The following is a 23,256-nucleotide window of genomic DNA, read 5'->3' as shown; positions in this document are numbered from 1 at the left end:
GAGATTACAAATCTGAAGATAAGTACAACCTGCAGGGAGTATATCTGTAGCTTGTTTTAAACAATATTTACTTGGATTTTGTCAGTATTTTGAAGCATTAAAAATAATAATAATATATATAGATGTATGCACCAAATCAGTTGTTTGAGTCTGCATAGATTGCTGTGTAATTATTTTCTTGAAGTTTTTCAATGAAGTGTTTCTATGCTTACTAGGATATGAAGGCACTCTTCTGGAGAGTATGGTACAGATGATAATTCAGTCAGATTTCTAGAAAAACATACACAACAGAAACTTGGGAACTTCTGTTTAACAATAATCTATTACAGTTCTTCAATCTGTGTCACTTTGACAAGATTTAGTTTTTCATCACTAACACTTCTGAAAATACTCAGAAATATGTATCCACCTTACAATCTACCTGTATTCAAACATTTTTTATATGTTAAGACTGTAATTTTTACCAACATAATTTTATTTGGCAGAACAATCTAGTATGATAAAAAACGCTTGTACAATTCTGCTTGTAAAATAACAGATCCAGTAACTCTGCCAGTGCTACCTTTACTGCTAGAGCTTGGCAGAGGCACACACAGAATTACGTTCACACGATGACTCTGCCAGCAGTGCTATGCGTACCAGCAAAAATTAAATCAGCAAAGACAAAGTCTTATTTATGCTGTGCAAGTTTGCACAATGCTGCAAAAGAAATAACACAGCAGATTCACGGTCTGCCTAATTTAAGGAAGTCCTGTCAGGAACGCTGAGGTCAGAACCACAATCTATCATATTTCTTGTCTCTGTGTATTTAGCTTAGGTCCTGAAAAAAAGAGCTACATTTTCAGATAATTCCAAGTGTGCAATGAGTCCTTTTTTGCTGCTTAGAATACAAGGAGATAGCATCTACAAAATTTTACTGTGATATGCTATAATGATAGAAGTTAGTGTTCCCCCAAATAATAATGTTCTTATATAAATACTTGAATTCTGTTTGAAGAAGTCTACTATTATCCAGGAAATTGTGAATAATTTTAATACAGGAGTACATGAATGGTACTACAGAAATCATGCACTGTGCAATGGTATTTATTGAGGTGTCTCTTTTCACTACAAGGACAATTTCTACAGTAAATCATCAGGTATGTAATTTATACTCCATTTACTCAACGTTGCTTTTCATTTTTTGTTGTCCCCAGTCCTCTATTAAATACCAGCCAAATATCCTCAGTTTTTGAAGTCATGCAACTGAAATCAATCTTACTGGATAAAACATATGAAACATCTGAAATGTAATTATTAAAAGAATCTAGCATGCAAATTCCTTTTTTAGAGTTACAGAGATCCATACGAGATGAGGGCCAACTCCTCCACTCCTCACCTGAAGAAATTCATTATAATTAGCAGATCAGGTTCAAACACTACAGTACAGTATTTAGTAAAGTGATAATTCTTTTCAAATAAATAATTTAAATCAAACTGCTCATCTGAGTTGTTCTGCAGCCCTGTGTGTGCATAGCATGCACACATAAGGTCACTCTTAGAGGAAAACCCTTAGCCATGAATAAGAGTACCAGCTGTTTCCAGATTTCAGTTAGGTAAAATTACATTATTATGACAGATAATCATTGCAATAGAACAAAATAAAAGGTCGCTACCTATAGACAGACAGTTTATTCTTTTCCTGTGGCACACTTGGCATTTTTAATCAATGTGTACATAAATGAAAAGAAAAAAAGCAGATTATCGTATTGTCCTTTGTAGTTCTCTTTCAGAATCTCCTGGTGATAATCCACGAAGAAATAATAAATTGCTTCTATTGTGGAAAGGTATGTATCTGGTTTTCCTTTCTGATGACGCCAAAAGCAAGTTTTCCTTGTTTTCAACTCAATTTGTAGCAACCCTGTCAAGAGCAAAAAAATTGACATGGGTTAGAGAAGATGGACTGGGGGATAAGATGCCAAACAAGCCTTCAGCTGTTCTGGTTTTGGCTTTGCTGCTAGCCAGCTAGACACCTGCATGCAAATAATTTCCCTCCCTCCACCTTCATTTTTCATCTGCAAAATGATGACAGTAACTTATCTTATTTGTGGTTCACTTTGAAATTTGATGGAAAGAATGCTGTAAAATTGAAGTTACAATCCCTAGATATGCAATGAAAACTTACAGGATATCCTTTCATTCATTCCAGCCTCACAGCACTTGGGGAAAATGCTGTTTGGATGCGCAGTCAGATCAGACAGCAAAAGTAAATCTCCCACCTATGAAAACTTAGCACTGTTCCATCCTTTTTTTAAAGTTAATAACTTCGAAGTGTAAAACAGTCTCTGACTGTCAGTTTTGCTAAATTCAAGGAAGCAGGATTCTGTATTAATCAGATGAGTCACTTATGTTACACTAAGAGACTCAAGATCTTGTCAACAAAATGTATATAAGTTTTCATGCATGCTGAAGCCTCTCTGAGCCTTCAGTTCCCTTTGTCCCTAAGTTAATATACTTACCAGACCAGGACATGTCAAGAAACACCAGTGCTGAAAGTTATGAGTAATTATGGCTTATATCGATGGTAGTTAGTAAATCTATGCTCTTGCTACTGTGCATATTGTTATTTTAAGTATCTTGTTAATTTTCTGAAGGGGGTTTTAGTAGCAGCTTGAAAATACCCGTTTGAAACAGGAATTCCACTCCTTTCCTAATCTTCTGTATTCCCACATTTTATGAATAATTTTTGGAGTTAGGTTCACAGAATGGCAGAGGTTGGAAGGAACGTCAAGAGATCTTTCAGTTCCACCCCCTGCTAAAGCAGGTTCCCTACAGAGCAGGTCTCACAGGTCAGCATCTTGAGGAATATCTCCATAGAAGGAGACTCCACCACCTCTCAGGGCAGCCAGTTCTAGTGCTGTTACCAAACTGTAAAGAAGTTCTTCTGCATATTTGTGTGGAACTTCCTATGTTGCAGTTTTTGGCCACTGTCCCTTGTCTCATCACCACACACTACTGAAAAGAGTCTGGCTTCATCTAATTGTCCCCCACACTTTAGATATTTATAAACATTGATCAGACCCCCTCAGTCTTCTGTTGGCTGAACAGACCCAGGTCTCTCAGCCTTTCCTCATAGGGGAGATGCTCCGGGCCCTTTATCATTTTTGAGATTGAGGCAGAAGGGACTCAAATACTTTGGATTTACCTCATCTCTACTGCAGACCCCTGAATAATAAATCAACTTACATTATTTTAAAAAGAATGCGGAAACTTGTGACAGAATTCCCACTTGCATGCATTGCACTCTCCACCTTTGATTTTGAGGGAAGAAGAGAGGTCAAAGGGACGTGGGATTTGTCAGTAAAAGAGAGTGTTTGGGGATTCTTATGATTTTTATACAGGTATTTCACTTAGCCATTTCTGTAGCAAGAACAACATTTTTCTTTTTACCTTGAAGTCTTTCATCAGTTATTATTTTATTAGTTTGATTCCAGGTACTGTCAATAAATATTATTTTCTTCAGTTTAGCACTTTCATTTGCATTGCTTGAGAGGCATTCATTTAAATCTTTTTCTTCTTTAGGTTCTATTCTTGCTTTCTTAAGAAATGGTCCTTTGGAACAGTCACTGTCAGTATCATGAACACCTTTCCTGGAGTTGTTTTGGAGGTGGAAAGTGATGTCTTTTACTGAAACTGAATTGGGGCCAGGAAAGATAAGTGCCACCTAAAATAAGAAAATAAATGAGACCTGAATAATATACTAATGAAACAGTAGGAATTGTTTCATTGAAGAATAGAAACTTTCAATCCAAACCCACAACCATTTAAGTCAGTACAGAGAAAGTTTCTCTTTAAATATTAATATATTTCTAAAGGGGTAAAAGATTGCATTAATATAATGAATAAAGACACTTAATTTTAAACATGTTTAAATCTGGCAAATGCTGACTAAGAGGAACAGAGCACCCATCCAAGTATTCCTGAATGTCTGGGTATAACACTTTGTAAGGTATGAAGTATCACATATTATCTTCCATCTAAGCTGCTGGAAACAGGAAATTTAAGGTGTTTATATGATGCCACAACTTTGCATGACAGTCCATAACCACTATACATTTGTAGGCCCATGCTTCAAGATGCTCAAAATGGAATGAACTGGATTAACGGAACAGTGCTTTCCTCTCTCTCCTAGAAGAGAACAGCATCAGCTGCAGGAGGAAGCATGGAATCTCAGAATTGTAGGGGTTGGAAGGGACCTCTAGAGATAGCTGTGTGTTTCCCCAGCACAAAGCCGTTATTTATATGAAATTTCTTACTTCATGTCTTTTTTCTTTGTATTCTGGAATGCAAGGGTACTTGTAAATTGTAACATCATCAGGTGCCAGGAGCTTAGCATGCACAGCAGTGCTCTTGCCATCAGTTTCATTTGGGTGTTTAATAATGTCAATCTTCAAAGGTAACTACAGCAAGAAAAGAAAGAAAAAAAAGATTTACTATCACATACAAAGCATATACTATATATACATATATAATATACAAAAGCTTATATGAAATTCAGGATAAATCCTTATGGACATGTAATTAAGATGTATTTCTTTTAAACAGTTTATTTATTTTATGTTTAGAACTAAACCACAGACAAGTGACAAGATGCATCTGTCACATTCTCTCCATTCATGTAAATACCTAAGTATGCAATGAATGCAATTCGGAACACTGTAGCACTAGTGTGGCTAAAAGCTCTAGAAATAGTATCAAAAGATAAATAAGATATGAGCTTAATTTAAGCAATATACTCATCTGTATTACATTTTCACCCTTGGTTATGGACATACCATATTCACAGTACATTTTGTACAGGCCAGAGTTCTTACAAGCTGATGAATGAAGGTACAGAAACTTTCAGAAACAAAGTGAACTAATACTCATGAGTGACTTCTGCTTATCTTTCCAACAATTAGGCACATAAACATTTATGTGAAGAGTGGCACACTGGCAGTGTCTGCACATGGGATTTCTCAAAGAACAATAATTTTATCTAAATGGAATTTATTCATTTGTTATCACTACTATGTTAAAGATTACAGTTCATAACGAATGAATTAGAAAAGAAATGATCATAGAAAATTGTTCTCTGTCCTTAGTAATTAAAAGATGCAAGAATATTACAAAAGATCCATAGAAATATTAACCTTCACTGTTGGAATTTCTGTGGTAGGGACAGTTTCAACAGGAACAAAGCATGTATAACAATAAAACATCCTTGAACTACTGCATTGTGGGCATTTTGATCTCCCACTTTTTTTTGCCTTTTCAAGTACTTCCTGTGATGCTAACTGTAACTTCTGCAGTGGGTTATCTTGAAATGATGATGGAGTCTGCTGATCCGGACTTCCCAAACATGCAATATTTCTTTTTTGTCCTTGAGAGTTTTCTTCATTTAGAATTGTAGATGAATTTAAAGACATGGTTAGCTGAAACAGACAGTATGGTTTACCTGTTAAATAAAGATCTGTTATAGCATTATTTGTATGAGATTATATGATCCTATCAACAAATATATTTTCTGTAACAAAAAAAAACCAAACAGCACAGTCATCTGACCCAGTTATTGTAGTATCAAGAACTCCGAACAGATTTCAGGAGCATAACAACAGCCAGACAGAGCTTGAGATCTGCAGTCTAAATGCATATGCTCTCATCACTGCACCTGATATCTTAGCCTATTCATTCTTCTACTTTCTCTCCATGGGCAGCATCTGTGTCTACAAACCTGTGACACACTGCCTGGTAGTTAACACCTGCAGGAGCAGTACCATTAGTTTTCAGCATGGCTACCTATAAGGAACTAAACATCTACAGGACAAAAGACTTGGATCTCCATGCTGAAATTTATAGTGTACAGGCAAGCAAACAAAATGAAATTCCTGTTGACGGAGCTTTGTAAGAGAAAGGAAATCCTCCAAGAACAAGACATGAGGCTAGATAAATGCTTCTGATGAGCTAAAATAGGGCTTTGGTCCTCCATCTACTAGATGGTAAGCGCTGACAGCCTGGACTCATTCTGAAGATTAAATTTGTTCAGTAACACTGATGGAATGGCTTTTTTTTCAGGCTTTCCTCATGACAGATGCTGTCACACCTTCTGCAACTGCTGTAAAGCTCTCTCTGCGCACCGAATAGCAGAAACACTATACCAGGCCAGCTGGGCTCGCTACAGCTGTGTGCAGCAGCTCTGGGGCCACCTCTGCCCGGGTCACTCCCACTCCTCTCTCTGTTCTTCAGCCCGTGCAGGAGGAGCAGCCTCCAGGAGCTGTAAGCTGCCTTCTGCGCGCTGCGCCGCATCACTTCCAATGAAAGCAGTAATCCCCGTGTTTACTCCTGGCCGACCGAGGCTGCCTTTTATGTCAGAGATGGCGCTTGAGAAATGATGTAACCCAACAGCCACGCTTCACAAAAACAAACAAACAGCAATTCCCCAGATGTGATCCGAAGGGAACTGTTTAGATAAAACCAAGTGTAATCTAATTGAAAAACAACAAAGATAAAACGCTCCGCAAGCCTTACAATAGGAATTTAAAATCAATCCCAGATAAATTAAATACTTGTGCACGCTTTGATACCTCCCCCCCTCCCGCAGCGACAAGCTTTAACTTTTCAAAGATCAGGAAAGCCCACTGAAATAAACTCAGAACCCAAGGCGCATCCAGGCTCCCTGCCGCAATCTGCTTTTCGGTAGCTGGGGGCAAAAGCGAAGGGCCAAACCCGCCCCGCACCGCAGAGCCGCCGGGCCCCGCCGCCCGCCCGACCCCCGCCCGTGCGCCCTCGTCCCCGCTCCCCGCCGTGCCTTCGCCGTGGCTCGCGGAGCTCTGTGCCGCTCTCTGCCCGCAGCCCCGCGCCGGGCCGGCTCCTAGCGCGCGCCGCGGCCCTGGAACGCCCCGGAACGCAAAGGGCGGGCTGCGGGGCCGCGGGGCTGCGGGGCCAAGGGACCGGAAGGACGTGGAGGCAGCGCGGCTTGGCGGGAAACGGTTGCTAGCGGCCCTTAGCAACGGCACGCGGCGGCCTGCAGCGCGCGGCCGTGCTGGGAGCGGGAGCGTTTCCTGCCCCGTGTGTTTTCTTTATTTTTATGCTGACGCCGAGGGCTGGAGGATTTTGTCGCGGTGTTTCTTCTCTTTGTTACCTTGTGTCTCCCTCTCCACGGGACCTGCGAGCTGCTGTGTGGAGCTCGGGCTGAGTGAGGGCAGTGCCCGGCAGTGACATCCCACAGCCTGTGGTCACTGGCTGCGTTTCTAGGCTGACAGGCCTGTGTGAAAGCAGTAATTTTGGTGTAGGGAATATTTATCTTCATTGAGCCAAAGGCAGTCTGTGGTTTTTTAGTTGCAGGAGCCCTAGGGGAAAAAGTAACATCATGGGCAGGCTGTGCCAGGCTGTGATCTGTTACAGCCATTGCCCTCACTGCCTCTGCTGGCACTGCAGCCAACACGGAGAGGGCACCTACCAGGTTCTCCCCTGTTCTGCTTCGGCCCAAGCTGCTTCTCATGAGAAGTACCATCTCCTCCTTTGGATGCTTTGCCCAAAACTTTGTTAACAACCAAGCTCATCATTCAGAATTGTGCCTGAGACATTGCTTGGTGTTTTGTGCTGCACAGTACCAGAAGCTGCCATCTTAACCATTCTTAGGAACAGATGAAGTATCTCTTTTGTTTTTCTGAATTCCTGATTTCACAATTTACTGAAAAGGTATATTTTTGAATGGGCATTTCTTATGTGCTCACATTTTCTTATGTATTGTTTGTGCTTGGAAGTAACAGTGTAAATTCATGTTTGAGTTTTTAATTACACTGAACCTGGAATATATGAGTTGACTGATTTCAGTAAGACATTTGCTCATTTATGAACCTCATTTTGCTTCCGGTTTATAAACAAAATTAGAATGTATAAAAGCAGAGCAGACCAACTTGGTGATGCAACTTTCACATTTTTTTTCCCTTTATATGTTTTAAAAGTACTTAATAAGTATCTTGCTACTTTGCATGGATATGTTTTGAAAAAAAAAAGGAAGTTCTGCCTTTATGATTGTCTCTTCTTTAGCATATTTCTCAGCATTTAAGAACATGAAGCCATTCTTCTGTTTTTTGCAGAAATGACTATGAATGAGCTGTATATAAGCTGCAGTGATTGCCTGTCAGTTTCAATAATCCAGAGTTTAAATATATGCTATTATGTGTTGTCTTATGGTTTTTAGGGTGTTCCTACAGTATGTCAGTAGAAAATGGAAAAGTCTCATTTGACTTCTGAAGAATTCCTACGGTCTCAAGGCTTGGTGAGTCTGACTGCTTGTTATTTTAACTACCCATGTGTACAATGGAGTGAACATGCAGCAGCGGGGTCATGAGCAAATGTGAATGTAAATATCGAGTACTGAGTTTGAACATAGATTGTATTTCCTAAACCCTCAGGCACTGGAAACTAAGAGGTTTGCAGCAATGGCAGCCCATCAGGAGAGCAGCCTTTCTGTTAACTTCCTTTTTTCAGGAAGGTAAACCACGGAGGAAGTTTTTGTCTGCTGTACAGCAGTTCTGTATTGTTGGAAGCACGCTTGAGTGATGACACTGACCCAAGCGTAGTTTAAAATATTTGATCAGACCACAGCATTACTAATGTAACACAAAGTGCTGAACCCTGAGGCAAAATGTGCTGATGAGTTTGACAGGGTGAACAGCTAGCTAGTTTTGTTTTTTAATGAGGTCGCTTTCTTTTCTTGTACTGGGAAGAGTGTTAGGGAAATCTTTCAATGTGTGTTCATATTTTGTTAAATAATTCAATATAATGTGAGTACCAACGGTTCTTCCAAATTACATTATTGTTGAAGGAAAGAGAAAATTCCTTTTGACCTGCCCTGCCTACATAATTTGCAAGTATTGATTCACTCAAAGCCTCTAGCTAGAGAGCTATGAGGAAAATTGTTCTGCTGCACTGAACCAAAACTTTGTATCATATTAGCAATGAAACAAAAATGTTTAAAAATATTTTGTCAAGTGGAACATTTCATTATAAGAATTTAATTTTTACCTAAGGAAAAATTATTTAGATGAACAATCTGATACAAAACTGGAAACATTTTAATTTTGGATAATGTCAAAACAAAATATTAATATATTTTAGTTTTCCATTTGTTTTTACTTGCCTATTCCTTTTTTATGCTAAAATGCTTGCATGTATTAATAGTTTTCTTCTCATTTGATTTGGCAGGGTGGAGGAAGAGAATAATTTGTCATGCTGTCCAACAATTATGGTAGAACATGTCATTGTTTTTCAGCTGTATTAGGGGGTTTAAAACAAATTGGCCGTTCCATATTAACACTTAGTTATTTCAGGGAAGTAACCAATTTGATGATTGACTTAAAATGACTAACATTGGTTTCAACAGGTTGTTCAGATGTTTAAGCTACTAGTTTTAATTCTTCACTGACCAAGGAGCAGTTTCTTCTTGTGCTTCCCTGGCTGTTCTCAACAGATGGAAGGCATTACTGTTCTTTCAGAGAACTTAAATTGCACATGATTTTATTTGTCTCTTTAGAAACATAACAGTCCTTTTTATTCCCTGAGTTATCTCTTTTTCTAACTAAAAAGTTATAGTCTTTTTAATTGCTCTGTATATGCTCTAATGGGCCTCCCTGGCCTATTTCTCTTTTCCCCTCTTTTTGAGATGATATAATCATCTCTGAATGCAGCACATGGAGCAGCAGGAAATTGCAGTCTATGTTAGCAATGTTGCCAAGATCTGACGTTGTTAAAATGTATAAGGAAAATGTGTTTATTCTGGTATTGCAACTCTTTATCCAAAATAAATTTCACAGGTTACCATATTTAATCTTTCCATTTTTATCATATTCAGAAATAATTATTTTTGATATGTACTGATTGGAGAAGGACTGGCCACGATGTGTCTGTTTGGATGAGCCTTATTCTTTGGTGGTTAACATAAGAAAAGACTGTTCCTTCAACACTGTCTCTGAGTCTGTGTGAACATGCTCCATTGACCATCAGTTCACTCTCAGATTTGGAGAAGAGAATGAGCACATGCCTTATTGAACTAAAGAAACATGCTGAAAGAGTGTTTTCATTGCAGTGTGGAGGAGAGTCTCTAGAAGATCAGTTAACTGCCCCTGAACACAGTAATAGTCACTTCACACTTTTAAAGTAGAAACTATAGTTAGAAAATGAGAAAGAAAATCCTAATGCCTTTAAAAGATGTACATAATTGTTGATTTCGGCATAACTGTTGGAAACAGTGTAGAGTAATTAAAAGAAACAAACAAAAAAGAATGGAAATGTAGGTAGTTTGTAGATTCAGAGTTTGCTAAGTTCCAGAAATTTAAGTAAAGCACACATCTTCCAAGATTTCTAGGTACTATTTAAAACAAAGACATTGTTCCAGGGAAGTGTTTTACAGCTTTTCCTCATTTGCATTATGAAGTGTCAATTTTATAATTAAAAAAAATCTAATAAGCTAAAGTCCCAATTCTGGATACGTCAGAGGAACATTTTGTTTCAGACCTTACCAAAGTGTCTATAAAATAATGATCTCCACAGATTTTGGTGTTATAAAGTAAAGACAAGTTGTGTAGAAAGACAAAAATGGTGATTTTCAAGTATTCCAGTCATTGCAGTAGTGCTGTAGGATGATGCAGTGTCTTGTTTTATGCATGTATGCATTTAGACGTAGTGATAGATAAATGAAAAGTCTTTGTCTGATTAGAGCTTCTAGTGCATAACATCGTCAATCCAGATTCTATTTCTAGATAAAATTTGATAGTTTTTGATTCAAAAGATCATCTGACTCAGAAAAGTGAGATGAGGAAAACAAAGGTATATTATGTAATTATGCATTTTTAATTCTCTTTATGGGCTAAATGTGGAAAATGAAATTTGAAAGTCTTTTCCTTGTATCCAGAAGTTAGATTACATTTACATCTGCATATTTTTGGGGTAGGGAAAAAGCTAAACAAAACAACTACACTGAGGAAGTAACTTTCTTTTCTTTATATCTCTAAAGGTATTTATAATATATGCATCACCTGAAGTCTTAGTTTTAGACTTGAAGTTCATAGTGTGAATTTTCCTAGCTGAAAATATTATTTATATAGTTGTATGAAATAACATTAATTATGAATGGTGAAATTAGTAACTTTCAGGTTGACAAACATATTACTGAGAAGTCAAAGGGTAAAAATGTAGAGGTGAGCTTTATTACATTAATTACATTTTTAAAATTACATAAATTCTTTCTTATAAATATGTTTTGAACTGTATGTCAGAGAAATGCCTCTGACACCAATCCAATGGAAGAAAAACTGAGATTCATTCAAATATGCTGGGTATTTTTATTCATTTTATATACTGTCATCAACTCTTTGGAGACTAGTTTATGATTTTCCAAAGATAGGTGGGGAACTTGAAGATAAGATGTCGTGGTTTGGAATGTCTTGACTCTGGTGTGTTTGAATGCTGGCTGGACGCTAAGCATAGTCAGGCATAAATGGGTTCTCTCTTCTTTTTAATGTTAACTTGAATACTCTCAGAGCTGAGCCATAAATTGCTAATAACCTCAGGAGTTGTTATGTTGAGTGATGCAGAACTTATAAGAATATATTTGTTTGGTCTATTAGAACTCAGCTAAAGGTTCTAATAAAGAAACTGCTGAGATACGTAAACATAGTAAATCCTTTGTTAGATTCTTCAGGGACATCTTGGAAGTGTCAAAACATAAATACAAAGCATGGTTGCTCCTAACAGATCTGCCAATGGGATAGATTTCTCAAAGAGCTTGTGCAGTCTTCATCTTTGAAAATGTCAAGACTGTGTAAGGTAAAGCCTTGAGAACCTGCACTAGTCTTTCTCCTGAGGTCCCTTCCAACCTGAGTAAGCTTATGCTCCTGTAATATTGGTATCAGTTGGTCAGAAAACAGGTAACTGTGGTGGTAATACAGACAATGTACATACTGTATTGGAAAGTATCAGCTAAAGAAAATACCTTAAATAATCTTGCCCAGCTCATTTCAAACCAATGCTAGTCACCGAGTAAACTCTTAACCACAGTATAATGTAGAAAGTCACAGTATGTTCTGTATGGCCAATCAGAAGTTTGTTTTTGACTGGAAACTGACATGAGTGCGAATATGCCAAATGTATCCCAAATGGCCAAGAAACAGTATCATCTCAAATTGAAAAAATAAATAAATATAGGTTGAAACATAATTGTCAGCTTTAGTTACTGCAGATTTTTCTTTTATTTTTAGAGCTGTAGTTACCTTGGTTACAAGGCAAAACAGCCTTTAGAATTACCAAGACATTTGGAAGCTTCTAAACTTGGAGACTTAATTATAAAAGCTCAGTATTGCCAAGAGTGTAGTCTTTGCTTCAATATCCTAATCAGAAGCTGCTCATAAAGAGTATTGCAAAATACTTTGACTGATTCATCTTCAAGTGTTCCATTTTCATACATGTTTTAGTATCTCCATTAGCATTACTTGAAATTCATAGAATCATAGAATCATAGGGGTTGTAAGGGACCTCAAGAGATCATCGAGTCCAACCCCCCTGCCAAAGCAGGTTCCCTACACCAGGTAGGGTAGGTACTAAACTACCAGATCTAGGAGCTGTTAAATTTTAGGACTTCTTATTGTTGAAGAATTCTTCTAGCTGCCCTGTCCTGTGTGCTGGAGTTGGCCAATAATTTAAGTAGTGAAACAAAGAATGTAATATTCATATTAAACTTAAAAAGAATTTCAGAAACAAGATAAATGTAGAGTTACAATACAGAACGTAATTTTTTTACAGTCTCCTTGGCATATGTGTTACACATAATGCAAAATTACGTTTCTTTTTTTTTTACTGTATCATTGAGTACTCACAGCACTCAGGGAATGAATGGACATTATGCACCAGGAGAGATGATTTCTTGTAACACCTCTGTCTAATTACTGCAGGAATTGTAAGCTTGTGAAAGTATGAATTTGCAGCAAGTATGTAAAAAACTTGAATGCTGTTATGCAAATTAATTCCAAATGAATTTCTTCTGTGTGTGATCATATATTTTTGTACTCTGTAGCTAGTGGGCATGAACCTCATGGCTGTGAAACTGATCTGGTATTAGCATATCAAGCTGGGCCTCACTGCATATGCTACCATATGCTCACTCCTCCCACCTGGGGACATAAAAAGTGAAGATATTTCTTATTTCTTTCATATAGCCACGGAAGAAAAATGAAGACAATGTCCAGGAGCTTCTAGGTGCCCTGATAATTAATGCTAGATAATGGCTCTTTTTCATTAGGTGAGGAAGGATTTATTTGATGATATGCTGATTCCTTCAGTACGTGTGCACCCATCTTTTACTACTGATCCTTATTCTATCTAAAGATGAAGTTTTTGCACCTGCATCTGGACTAAATTAGCCAGGAAAATTGTAGTTGACAGTTTGATTATTCTAATTGTAACCTTTCTGTTCTAATTTTCCACTCATTTCAGTGGGAAATGTATCTGCTGTGTTGTTAGGATTATTTATAGCGTTTGTGCTCTTACATGTTTTGAATTATTTTACAGTTTAAATGCAACAAGTGTGATTTGCTGTCTTATTAATTTTGTGTAATTCAGTTTTTGTGGTTCCAACTTTATGCACTTCAACATTTTGTCTAAGTGAAAATTAACTGAAAAAATCCCAATCAAAATAAAACAAAAACCAAAAAAACAAACCCCACACATTAAAGAGCTGAAAGAGTTGCAGGTAACCAGCAAATGCATATGTGTCCCCGTGTGTGATGACCTAATGATCCCCAAGGATCTGCTTTTGTTCTCAGTAGAAGCTGAATGTTCCAGTATTCCCTCAGTCTGAAAGAAGGTTCCTGTTTTCTTCTGGATTGTGTTCCAAATGAAAACCCTTGCACTTTCTATCTTTCTCTAGTTTCAGTTTGCTCTGTGGTTTTAAGATTTTAGGATAGCAGCATTCAGCGTAATAAATATTGTTGGTTTGACAGAAGGATGTTCTTGAAGTCTGGAGAAGTTTCTTTCTCTCAAAATCACCTATTGCAGTGTTTCAGTATTCATTTTGGTGGTGGTTTCTCCTAAAGTTTAAGGTATAAATGAATTTGATGCATTCCTAGGCCTCTATTATCAAAGAAATAAGCTGCAGATTTTGCAAGTGATAGCTTGTTACAGATTAAGACTGAATACATCAATTACAGATCCAAGACTAACTTACATGTAACTTTAAACAGCAGTAGTTGGGCACACAAAGAGCTAATTTAGTTAGCAGGTTTATAGCATGATGCCTATAATAAGCATTAGACCAAAACTGTTTATTTTACTTTGCTTACATTGTGTATTGATGGTAGGACTTGCATAAGGCATGATTTTAAAATATTTAGGTAAAGAATATAAATTAAAAATGTATATATTCTATTACCTCAGGTGATCACTGTGTTCTTTATTAAGAAGAGAAGGAAAATATTCAAGTGGTAGGAGTCTGTGGTTATATACACCAGCTTTGATTCAGTAGAGCACTTACATTCCATCTAAATTATTGGCTGATACACATAACATGTGCTTCAAATAATACATGTTCTTAAGCACTATTCTAAATCAGGAATACTGCAATATACTTAAAAAAATCGGTTAGTACATTTAGAAGAAAATATTAGAGTAGGGGGTGGAATTATTTTAAGAATATATGTCAGTGTTGTTTCTTTGTGTTGTCAGTGCATCCCCTAATAGGATGCCTAAGCATGAGCTTTAATGATCTCATGAATCAGTATATTAGCACACAGATATATATGAATTTATACTGATGCTTTTTTTTCAGTTTTATGTTTCCCCCTTTGAAGCCTACTCAGGAAGATCAAGACTGCCTTTTGGAGAGAAGTGTAGAAAGCTTTGTGGTGCCTTTAAGTCTTATTCTCAGGGATAGTAATGATACTCTTTTTCATGTAAATAAACACTTAGGAATTCCACTGATATATAGAAATATGGTGTATTTTGGCTCATAAAGGTATTAACATGTCACATAAACAAGTTTACACATATCCAGGTTGATAAAATTTGGCTACACTAGAAACTGCATGTATGTAGAAGAGAGAGGACAGTCAGAAATATTGAAGAAATGGAGATATTATCACTTCTTTATCATGAAGTCGATTTTTTGGCTCATATAATGTGTGAATAGTAAAACTGTGTTAAAAGATGAGAAATTTCCTAATTTCCTGTTTTTGATAATAACCTCATTGTGATAGCTAAGCAAAGAGTACCTTATCCTAACTTCAGCTCTAAGTGACTTGTTCAAAGTACATAATTTGCTTAAATCAGTATCCTCCCATTCCATCTTAAGTGGGAAATTTGGCTAAGCCTATTACTGAGAAGTGATTTCTCTTACTGTTGGTACAATTGCTTAATGTTCAACACAAGTAATAGGAGGTAGTACTGTTCTTGTTTTAGAAAAATGACTTTGCAGTTACTATGCATTATTTGACTGTTTACATTAGGTAGAAAAAAAGGTAGCGTGAAAGCTTTTTGTAGCTTTGTTAGATACAGTGTTACATACATACAGTGATACATAGAAAAATCAGTACTGGGAATACTACCATCACAACAGGCATTCTGCGCTCTGATATAGTAATAATGATGATAATGACATCTTAAGTCTGATTGTTGGCAAATAAATGTGATTGAACATTGTAAAACAGTTCTCTGAAAAGGAAACAAACAATCTGAGCTGTCTTTCTCTGGCATTATTTCTCTTTTTTTGGTTTAAGAGAAGATAAAACTGGATTTGACCGTTCAAAATGTTCTTGGCAAAAACATATCAAACAAACTATGTCTGTAACATGCTGATTACTAACCTGTGCTGTATCAATGTCTTGGCAATCTGATTTAACATTCTGTTGTCTGAATGCAGCTGATATTGTGGAAGCATTCTGCATTCTAATTATTTATTTGAACAGTGAGATTATCTGGACATGACCTTCCAGTGTTTAATAAAGTTGAAATCATGCTGTAAAGATGAGAAATTTTGGATAACTTGCTGAGTGTCACTAAGTGTTTCAAAACTTGTGTGTCTCAGAGATTACAACTGATAATCTCTTTAGAGCTGGTGGTTATCAGGATAATGCTGAAAAGAAAGTATAGTATATACTCTAATCCAGTCCTCTTATTGCTTTACTGCAGTGACTCTGTCCTGGAATAGCTATTGTAGCTGTAAAAGTACTTTATTAATATGGAATTAGCCAGAAAGGATGTAATCATATCTGGAGACATAACTGAACTGATGAATGCTGGTCATTTCAGTGCTTTCTTCATGATACAGTGTAGAAGAGTTACTGTGGAAGAATCTACAGTAAGCATGTAAATACAGTCAGGATAGAAGTCATAAAATTCAAGTAAAATACAAGAAAAAGCTGTATTAATTACTGAAAAAGCTGCTGAACATAGTAAGAATAGGTTGCTTTTTGGTTAAACAGAAGACTTAGAAGGTCATCCACACTGAATATTTGTAGGTGGCCTTGAAGTTATTTCTCTATTAAAAACCCCAAACCAGGAGAAAGGTATAAATATGCTTAAAGGATTCTTAACTGTACCTGTCCTAGAAGCTTCCCTTGGAAATGGCATTACCATTAAACATACCTTAGAAATGTTTATGATTCTTAGATTGTATATGTTACTTAATATCCATTTCAAAACTTAGATTTAGAGCAGATTTCTATCTTTAGTTCTTGTTTATTTCGATTTCATAACAATGTGGAATTCATTATCTTGTATGTTGAAGCTGATTGACAAGTGCAGTAGAAATGCGTTTTTGAAGTAGGCACAAAATACAAAAATATTTTCTCAAAACCTTTCTCTATGTCAGTCAGTGTTTCTTGGGCAGAATTTTCTTTTTAGTTACAGACAGAGAAAATTACGTATAGAAATAAAACTACCCTGAAAAATCTAATTTAGAGAAGGTTTACATATTTCAAGGTTATATGCACCAAACCTCAGCTGGGCCTTTAACTTGAAAGAGCTGCATAAACCCACAGTAAAGTCTGTAATGTGTAATAATAGATAAAGAATAGAACTAACTGAAATTTAGTCAGACTGAAAGAAAATAATCCTGAGAAACAAGGATATCGCTGCTATGGCAGAGATTCTATATCTGCATGAAGTTTATAGTGTGGGAGCTGTGCAAAATCCTGCTGGAATGAATACTGAAAACCACTGACTAAAGTAAATTATGTATTGCTGCCAGATTAATGCACAACCTCACTAAAAATATGCAAATATATTAAATTACTGGAATTGGAAGAACCACAAAATAAGGATATTTATCCATGTACAAAATCAAGCAGAAGGGAGATAGCAAAAAATCTCAATGAAGACATTTGTTGACTTTAAATATATGAATATAATTATTCCAATTATTGAGCTTTGTTCCTTAGCTTAAGGTTAATCATAAGCATAACATTGTTTACATTGGAGACGAGAAAGAAAGTGATTTTAATTTGAACTGGGATGAATCACAGAGCACTTTTTGAAGTAACATCAGTATTTTTCTAAATATAATTCTTAGTGGTTTTTTTTTTTTTTCAGGTCTGAAACCAAGGAAATGTGTATGGAATATATGGAATCTTGAAAGCTTTGAGGTTACCACTGTAAATCATAGAAGTAAAGGTGCTACTGCTGACATACCAACTAGTGAATCTGCCAGCTGTGTACCAGCTTCTAAGTCTTGTATTTTTTAACTGATAATGCACATTGTGTTTATGCAAATTGTAATGTAAATTACAGTACATTGTGAAATCTAATAGTCAACATAAATTATTAGTAATATCTCCACTTTATTTTTGCACAGAATCAAAATGTCATAGCAATTAAAAATAAATTGATGGTTCATTTCCTCTGATCCTATTAACAGCTATTTTTTTACTACTCCTTTCTCTATCACGTGGTTCTCCTCATTTTTTCTTGCGTTCTTTTTTTCTACCTCTTTGTCTTCCCTGTCCTGTGAATCATATATTTGGCTGTATTATTCTGTGGTGCTAGATGGCTGTTTTTTCTCACTCTTACTAACATCTTACCTCACAGTTCTTGTGCTGGGGCTGCTTCTCACTTGCTCCCTTTCTGAGTGTGTGATCTGATGTTTTGTTTCTTCAAGTTGGCCCGATTCTTCTATCTTCTATCATATCTTCCATGTCTGAAGTTTCTGTTTTCCTTCTTCCTTTATATTGCCAGTCTTTTCTTGCTACTCTTAAGTCTTCCTTCTGCCCTCAAAGCTTTTCCAATATTTGCCTTTTTTTTCCTATCCTTTCTTTCACATGCTTGTGTGATTATGTGCTTTTATGGATTTAGATCACTCCACCATGACTAAGGTAAGGGAACATTATTTTTGTTGTAAAATGATTCAGAGTTGGCATATAAGGCAGTGAAGTTTTTGGTTCTTTACTGTTGCATTTTTAATGTATAATTGGCTACATAAAATAGGTATATCCAAAGCCAGTCTTAAAGATAAGCTGAAGCAAAAATTCAGAAATTCTTTAGTGTTCTTTAGTGAATCAACCTGAATGGGGTAAGGTGTCTGTGTGCAGATCCACAGACTCTGCCATTTGCAATGATGCTACTCTGACAGATTTTCCCAATTGTTATGTTAAATGGTTTGGAAAAAGATTGAGGCTTCTGTCATATTTGTTAATGTTAAGGAGAGAATGTTTGGAACATGCTGTACTCAGGAAATCCTGAATTAGTGAAAAATACTGAAGTCATATCAGGGGCAAGGAAGTCTTCTAGTGTGTGCCACATTTCTTCAGAAACTTTCTCTTGTAATGTAGATGTAAGACAACTGTGTGGATTTTTATGGGTGCAATGTGATACCTAAACAATGAAGATGAGTTGCTTTTGAGAGCTTGCTGAAGGATTTGATGTCTACAAGTGAATGCATCTTTGAAGAATCTTTGTGTGTATTGGCAATACACCACTGTAGCTTAATAAAGTGAACTACTTCACTCTCAACATATATCGCCTGTTAGCTTTCCTAAATAATTTTTCTTTTTTTCCTTTGGTAGCTCTTTTTGAGTACAATTGAAGGGGAAAAAAAAGGGAACCACTGTTTCTGTTAAACTGAAAGTCATTGTTGCTTTCTTCAAATTACAGTCTTGAAAGGAAATTCTTGTTTACAAAATCCACTTTTTGTGTGCTGCTCTGTTTGCAGTACAGGTTTTAGAAACAGAAATGTATTATGTTGTTGAAGATAATCGTCAGAGGAACATTTGGGTTTAAAATATAATATACTTTTACAAAACCAAAAGCCAGTGGAAACATTTGCATGATTTTTATAAATTCCAATGGTTTTCTTCTGGTTTAATCATGTTTCCTTTGCCTTTTGGACCTCAGTCTTTACAGTATTTTGCTAGTACATGAAAAATAAGAACATGAAACTCAGTAGAAAGTGATTATTTGCAGAGCAGGTTCAATAAATCATCTCAACTGTTGATTATAAAAACACTTCTGGCCTGAGTTTGTTTCAATGACAGTAATTTTTTGAAGTCACTGAAGCTATTGTGGTCTTAATGCTTCTTTGCAAAAGAAGATAGAATGACTTGTTTTTTCCTATGAAAATATAATAAAAGGGAGAAGCCTTGCTATTTTAGCTCTTCCTATTATTATCCTATTCTGTGCTCTACCACAGTGCTTTAGGCTCACAGGGCACTCTCAGTTTTAATAGTCTCTTGTTCTCATTTATGAGCTCTGAGAAGCTTGTTGCTTGCCCTGATCCTCTTTGATGCGTAATGTCCCATGAAATCAAATAGGAGTAGGCTGTGTAGGCAACTGGCTTTCATATTAGTGTGTTTTACTACACAAGAATTGAGAATCCATGGTTTCCACAGTTTGTCTGAGGGTCTCATGTAGTGCTCCTGTACTATGCAATGATGTCACAGCAACTCAGTTGGACACAAACAAGCTAACCTTGTTAGCCAGCTTGAACACAGACAGCAACCTAACCATGACAATATGGTATCCTGTGTTGTGACCAAAATCACTGTGAATGTGGACAGAAATTCAGCAATATCCCCCCAGCTGACTTATGCCCTGCTGACATTATTATAGTGATTTAAAGCCAGCATGGAAATAGGTTTAATGTATTAGCAGCACACTTCGGACTTGTACCTCTTTTACTTACATAGGGAATAGGACTGAGAAGAGCTTTCTTAAATTTATGTATGAAATTTATAGCAGAACCAAATTTCAAAGGCCAGCTGATGAATCATGATAACTCAGGATGACTTGGTTTATGTCTATCAAACCAAGATAATAATAAATTGTTAGAGAACTGTGACTCTTTACTCTGAAGAAGTGGAGTGTTGGAAGGCTTGTATCCATATTTATAGAAATCTGAAAAGAAGGCTGCAAAGAGGCTGGTGCTAAGCTCCAACTAATTTGGATTAATATTGTTAACTAACAAACGTGTTCTGTCATAACATCAGGAAACCCTTACTGTGCTAGTGACTGAGCAATGGAACTCTCCTTGGAGTATCTCCTTGAATAGTCCATAGCTGTGTGGACTGTGGGGAGGCTGTGGGCAGTTTGAAAACATGATAAATTTTGTAACAAGTGTATGCATTATACTTCATTCTCTTCAGGAAGCAATTTTCTCCAAGTTGAATTCCTTTGTTCTCCTCTATATTATGAGTCAAGCTTATCAACTGCCAGGACTCTCAGTAAAAGCATTTCCTTCTGAAAGAAATGTACTTTGGTAAACTAGCATCTGCCTTCTAAACAGAGTTGAAGAAAACCACCTATTTTTTATGTCTGAAATGTAAGCAGGTTTAGAATTGCCTGGAAAGCTTAAGATTTACAAGCTAGATTTCCTCAGCCAGGTATTGTGAAGTTATTTACAGAGCTCAGATTTTAATGCTTGGTGGCTTTTAGTTGCTATATGGTCAATTTGCAGAGCAATCAATTTGCAATCAGTTTGGTTTGCAAATTTCTCTAATCAAATTCTGCAGCTCTATTTTGTATACAACTGTTTAAATGTTTCTGGATTTCTGCTTAGAAAACAGTTCTAAATTAAAGGTATTCCCTGATTTGATACTCTGGATGGATCTTACCTTGCTTTCTGTTAATCTCTTCCACTCTGTACAAAGTAGGATGTGTTTTAGCTTTTAAGACTGTTTTTTTTAAGTGCCAGAAAATACTTGAAGAGAAACCATGAAGAAAAGCGAAAAACCTGATTTTTTTCCCAACCTCCTAAGCTAGGTCAACATAAGGAAGGTATTGCAATATGCTAGGATGTATGCCTATGTGCTACTGTAGGGATTTGAGCTTGGGCATCTTTTCCTGCACCATTCACCTATAGGCTGTATGTGTCTATATATCAGATATGACATTAAAATGTAAACCAGCTTCTTACCTAATAAGGATGGTAGTATGTTAATCCATTGTATAAAACATTGAGCAGAACATGGAAATTACCTTAGGGATTCAATAATTGCTGGACTGTAGCTTCCATTCTTGAAGAACCTAATCAAAAGAGCTTCAGAAGAATCTATCTAATCAAAATGTTTTTTTTTTGGCAGATATTTGCATATGAATGTAGTTACTTGCACACAAGTTTAAACTTCCATTGAGCTTTAAAACACAATCGTTGGGAGATTTTGCTCTTTCCATTTTTATTTCAAAGCTTCAACTATGCAAATTGGTATCTAGAAACTTTTGCTAGTATATTAATGTTGATTGTGAATAGGAACTTTATTTCAGTGCTTATATATTCACAGAGAAGTGCAGACAGTTTTCAGCAAAAAATATTCTTTGATAGTACAGTCTATTGTTTTCCCTGAACAAGCAATAGATCAAGCAGCAGAAGCACACTGAAGGTTTACTGATGTAGTTGTATTGACAAATTTTCTGCATAGTCTGGTTCATATCTACACTTCATTTTTTTGATATTACTAAGTCAAAATCTGCAAGTAATTTCCAGATTATAGTATTTGATAAGCAAGTAGTTGTTTATCTATATATATTTCTTAAAGATAGTTGTTGCAGACAGTTCTGTGTGAGTGCAGTTACAAAGAAGTGTCTCACTATGTAGAAAAAATGATTGTATCTAGATACCTGTGCTGAAGAGGTGAGCATTAAAATCCATTAGTTATTAACTTGACTCCATCCCAAGCTGGTAATGATCATGCAACAGCTGTTTTAGCTAAATTTTGGTGATCTGTGAGCACAAAGAAAAGTAAAATATCTCTTGTTCATCGTGTCACATGGATCTTGGCTGGTGTTTCAGATTAGTCATATGGGCTCTTACACTGTTGAGTATATATACTCAGATGGTTCCACCATCTGAGGATATATTCTGCAACTTTCTTTTACCTAGTGTAACTCTGAGCTTCTATTAAATCAACTTGAGCGTGTGGCACAGATTTTTTACGTTTTTGCATTGTTTCCTTTGAGATGTCCATTGTGCGATTTGCTGCAGGCTGTCATTTTTGTCTGCCATCCAACGTATGTTGGCAAGAGTGTTGTGTACTAGACTTTGTGTCTGGTCACAGAAAAAAAAATTCATGCATCTCAGCCAGACCATTTTGTTATTCCTTTAGAATTAAAAGCATATGAAACAGATGCAGCTTAATAAGGTTTTTTTTTTTTATAAATAACATTTAAATAACTTAAAACAATAAAGTTCAAATACAACTTAAAATAAAGTTTAATGCTGTAACAACAGAAAAAGCATGTATAAGGTTGGGAAAAAAACAATATTAAAAGCTGTATGCCCTAGCAGGAATTATACAAAAGATAGGATATGTTACATAAAATACCTTAATATGTCTGAATTTTTGCTTCGTCGTTATATAAATTGTTACTTTCTGAAGAGTGAGATGAAGTACGTTATTTATTCCTATTATTTTACATACACTATTTTGAAACATCTCTTAGAGCAGCATTAAGTATTTGTTTCATTAATAGATAGGAACATTTTGTAGTAGAGCAAACTTATTTTTTCCAAACTAACTCTTTTATCTGAATGAAACAATAGACATTTACAAGATTATATATTTTTTTCTGGTCATATAGTTTATGTGTAGGATATTGGTTTCTTGGGGGAAGTATTTAAAATACTGCTCAGCCTCCACACTTACTATTGACTTGATAATCTGACAACTCATTCCAGCAGCCTTAAAGTCTGACATATTTTACAAAACATTATCATCTGCTTATTATTATTATAGCAGCCATATTTAAGAAGCAGATTGT

The 23,256-nt window shown here is 36.1% G+C and overlaps 2 protein-coding genes across 3 annotated transcripts; one reads left to right on the top strand and one right to left on the bottom strand.

The window, feature by feature from the left end:
- Window positions 1-1,669: 1,669 nt before the first annotated feature.
- On the bottom strand, window positions 1,670-6,717 carry DTWD1 (DTW domain containing 1). Of its 2 annotated transcripts, none has more exons than XM_065733930.1 (5): window positions 6,658-6,717; window positions 5,172-5,453; window positions 4,296-4,439; window positions 3,430-3,703; window positions 1,670-1,900 (listed from the first exon to the last, which is right to left on the bottom strand). In XM_065733930.1, exons 2-5 carry the CDS (start codon window positions 5,445-5,447, stop codon window positions 1,671-1,673), a joined length of 924 nt encoding a protein of 307 aa, XP_065590002.1. In that variant the 5' UTR covers window positions 5,448-5,453; window positions 6,658-6,717; the 3' UTR covers window position 1,670. The 2 variants fall into 2 exon arrangements, with proteins under 2 accessions (XP_065590002.1, XP_065590001.1); XM_065733929.1 differs by lacking the exon at window positions 6,658-6,717 and adding an exon at window positions 5,690-5,850.
- A 1,534-nt stretch (window positions 6,718-8,251) lies between these two features.
- FAM227B (family with sequence similarity 227 member B) lies at window positions 8,252-12,431 on the top strand. Its single transcript, XM_065734351.1, is given in 6 exon segments — window positions 8,252-8,302; window positions 9,910-10,004; window positions 10,006-10,163; window positions 10,799-10,851; window positions 11,178-11,222; window positions 12,282-12,431. Coding segments are annotated over 6 exon segments (552 nt in total).
- The last annotated feature ends 10,825 nt before the right edge of the window (window positions 12,432-23,256 follow it).

Source organism: Cyrtonyx montezumae, unplaced genomic scaffold (genome assembly GCF_038088225.1).
Source record: "Cyrtonyx montezumae isolate F1298 unplaced genomic scaffold, pur_monq_1.0 scaffold_17, whole genome shotgun sequence".
Classification (NCBI taxonomy): domain Eukaryota; kingdom Metazoa; phylum Chordata; class Aves; order Galliformes; family Odontophoridae; genus Cyrtonyx; species Cyrtonyx montezumae.
The sequence above is the reverse complement of the archived record's forward strand: the minus strand, read 5'-3'. Positions and strand labels throughout refer to the sequence as shown.

Coding starts and splice junctions, on each gene's coding strand:
- DTWD1 (XM_065733929.1), bottom strand. CDS start 5,710: ATGAATAGGCTAAGATATCAG. Junction 4,440..5,171: donor CAGAAATTCCAACAGTGAAG/GTTAATATTTCT, acceptor TTCTTGCTGTAG/TTACCTTTGAAGATTGACAT. Junction 1,901..3,429: donor AACTGATGAAAGACTTCAAG/GTAAAAAGAAAA, acceptor TGCTCTTGACAG/GGTTGCTACAAATTGAGTTG.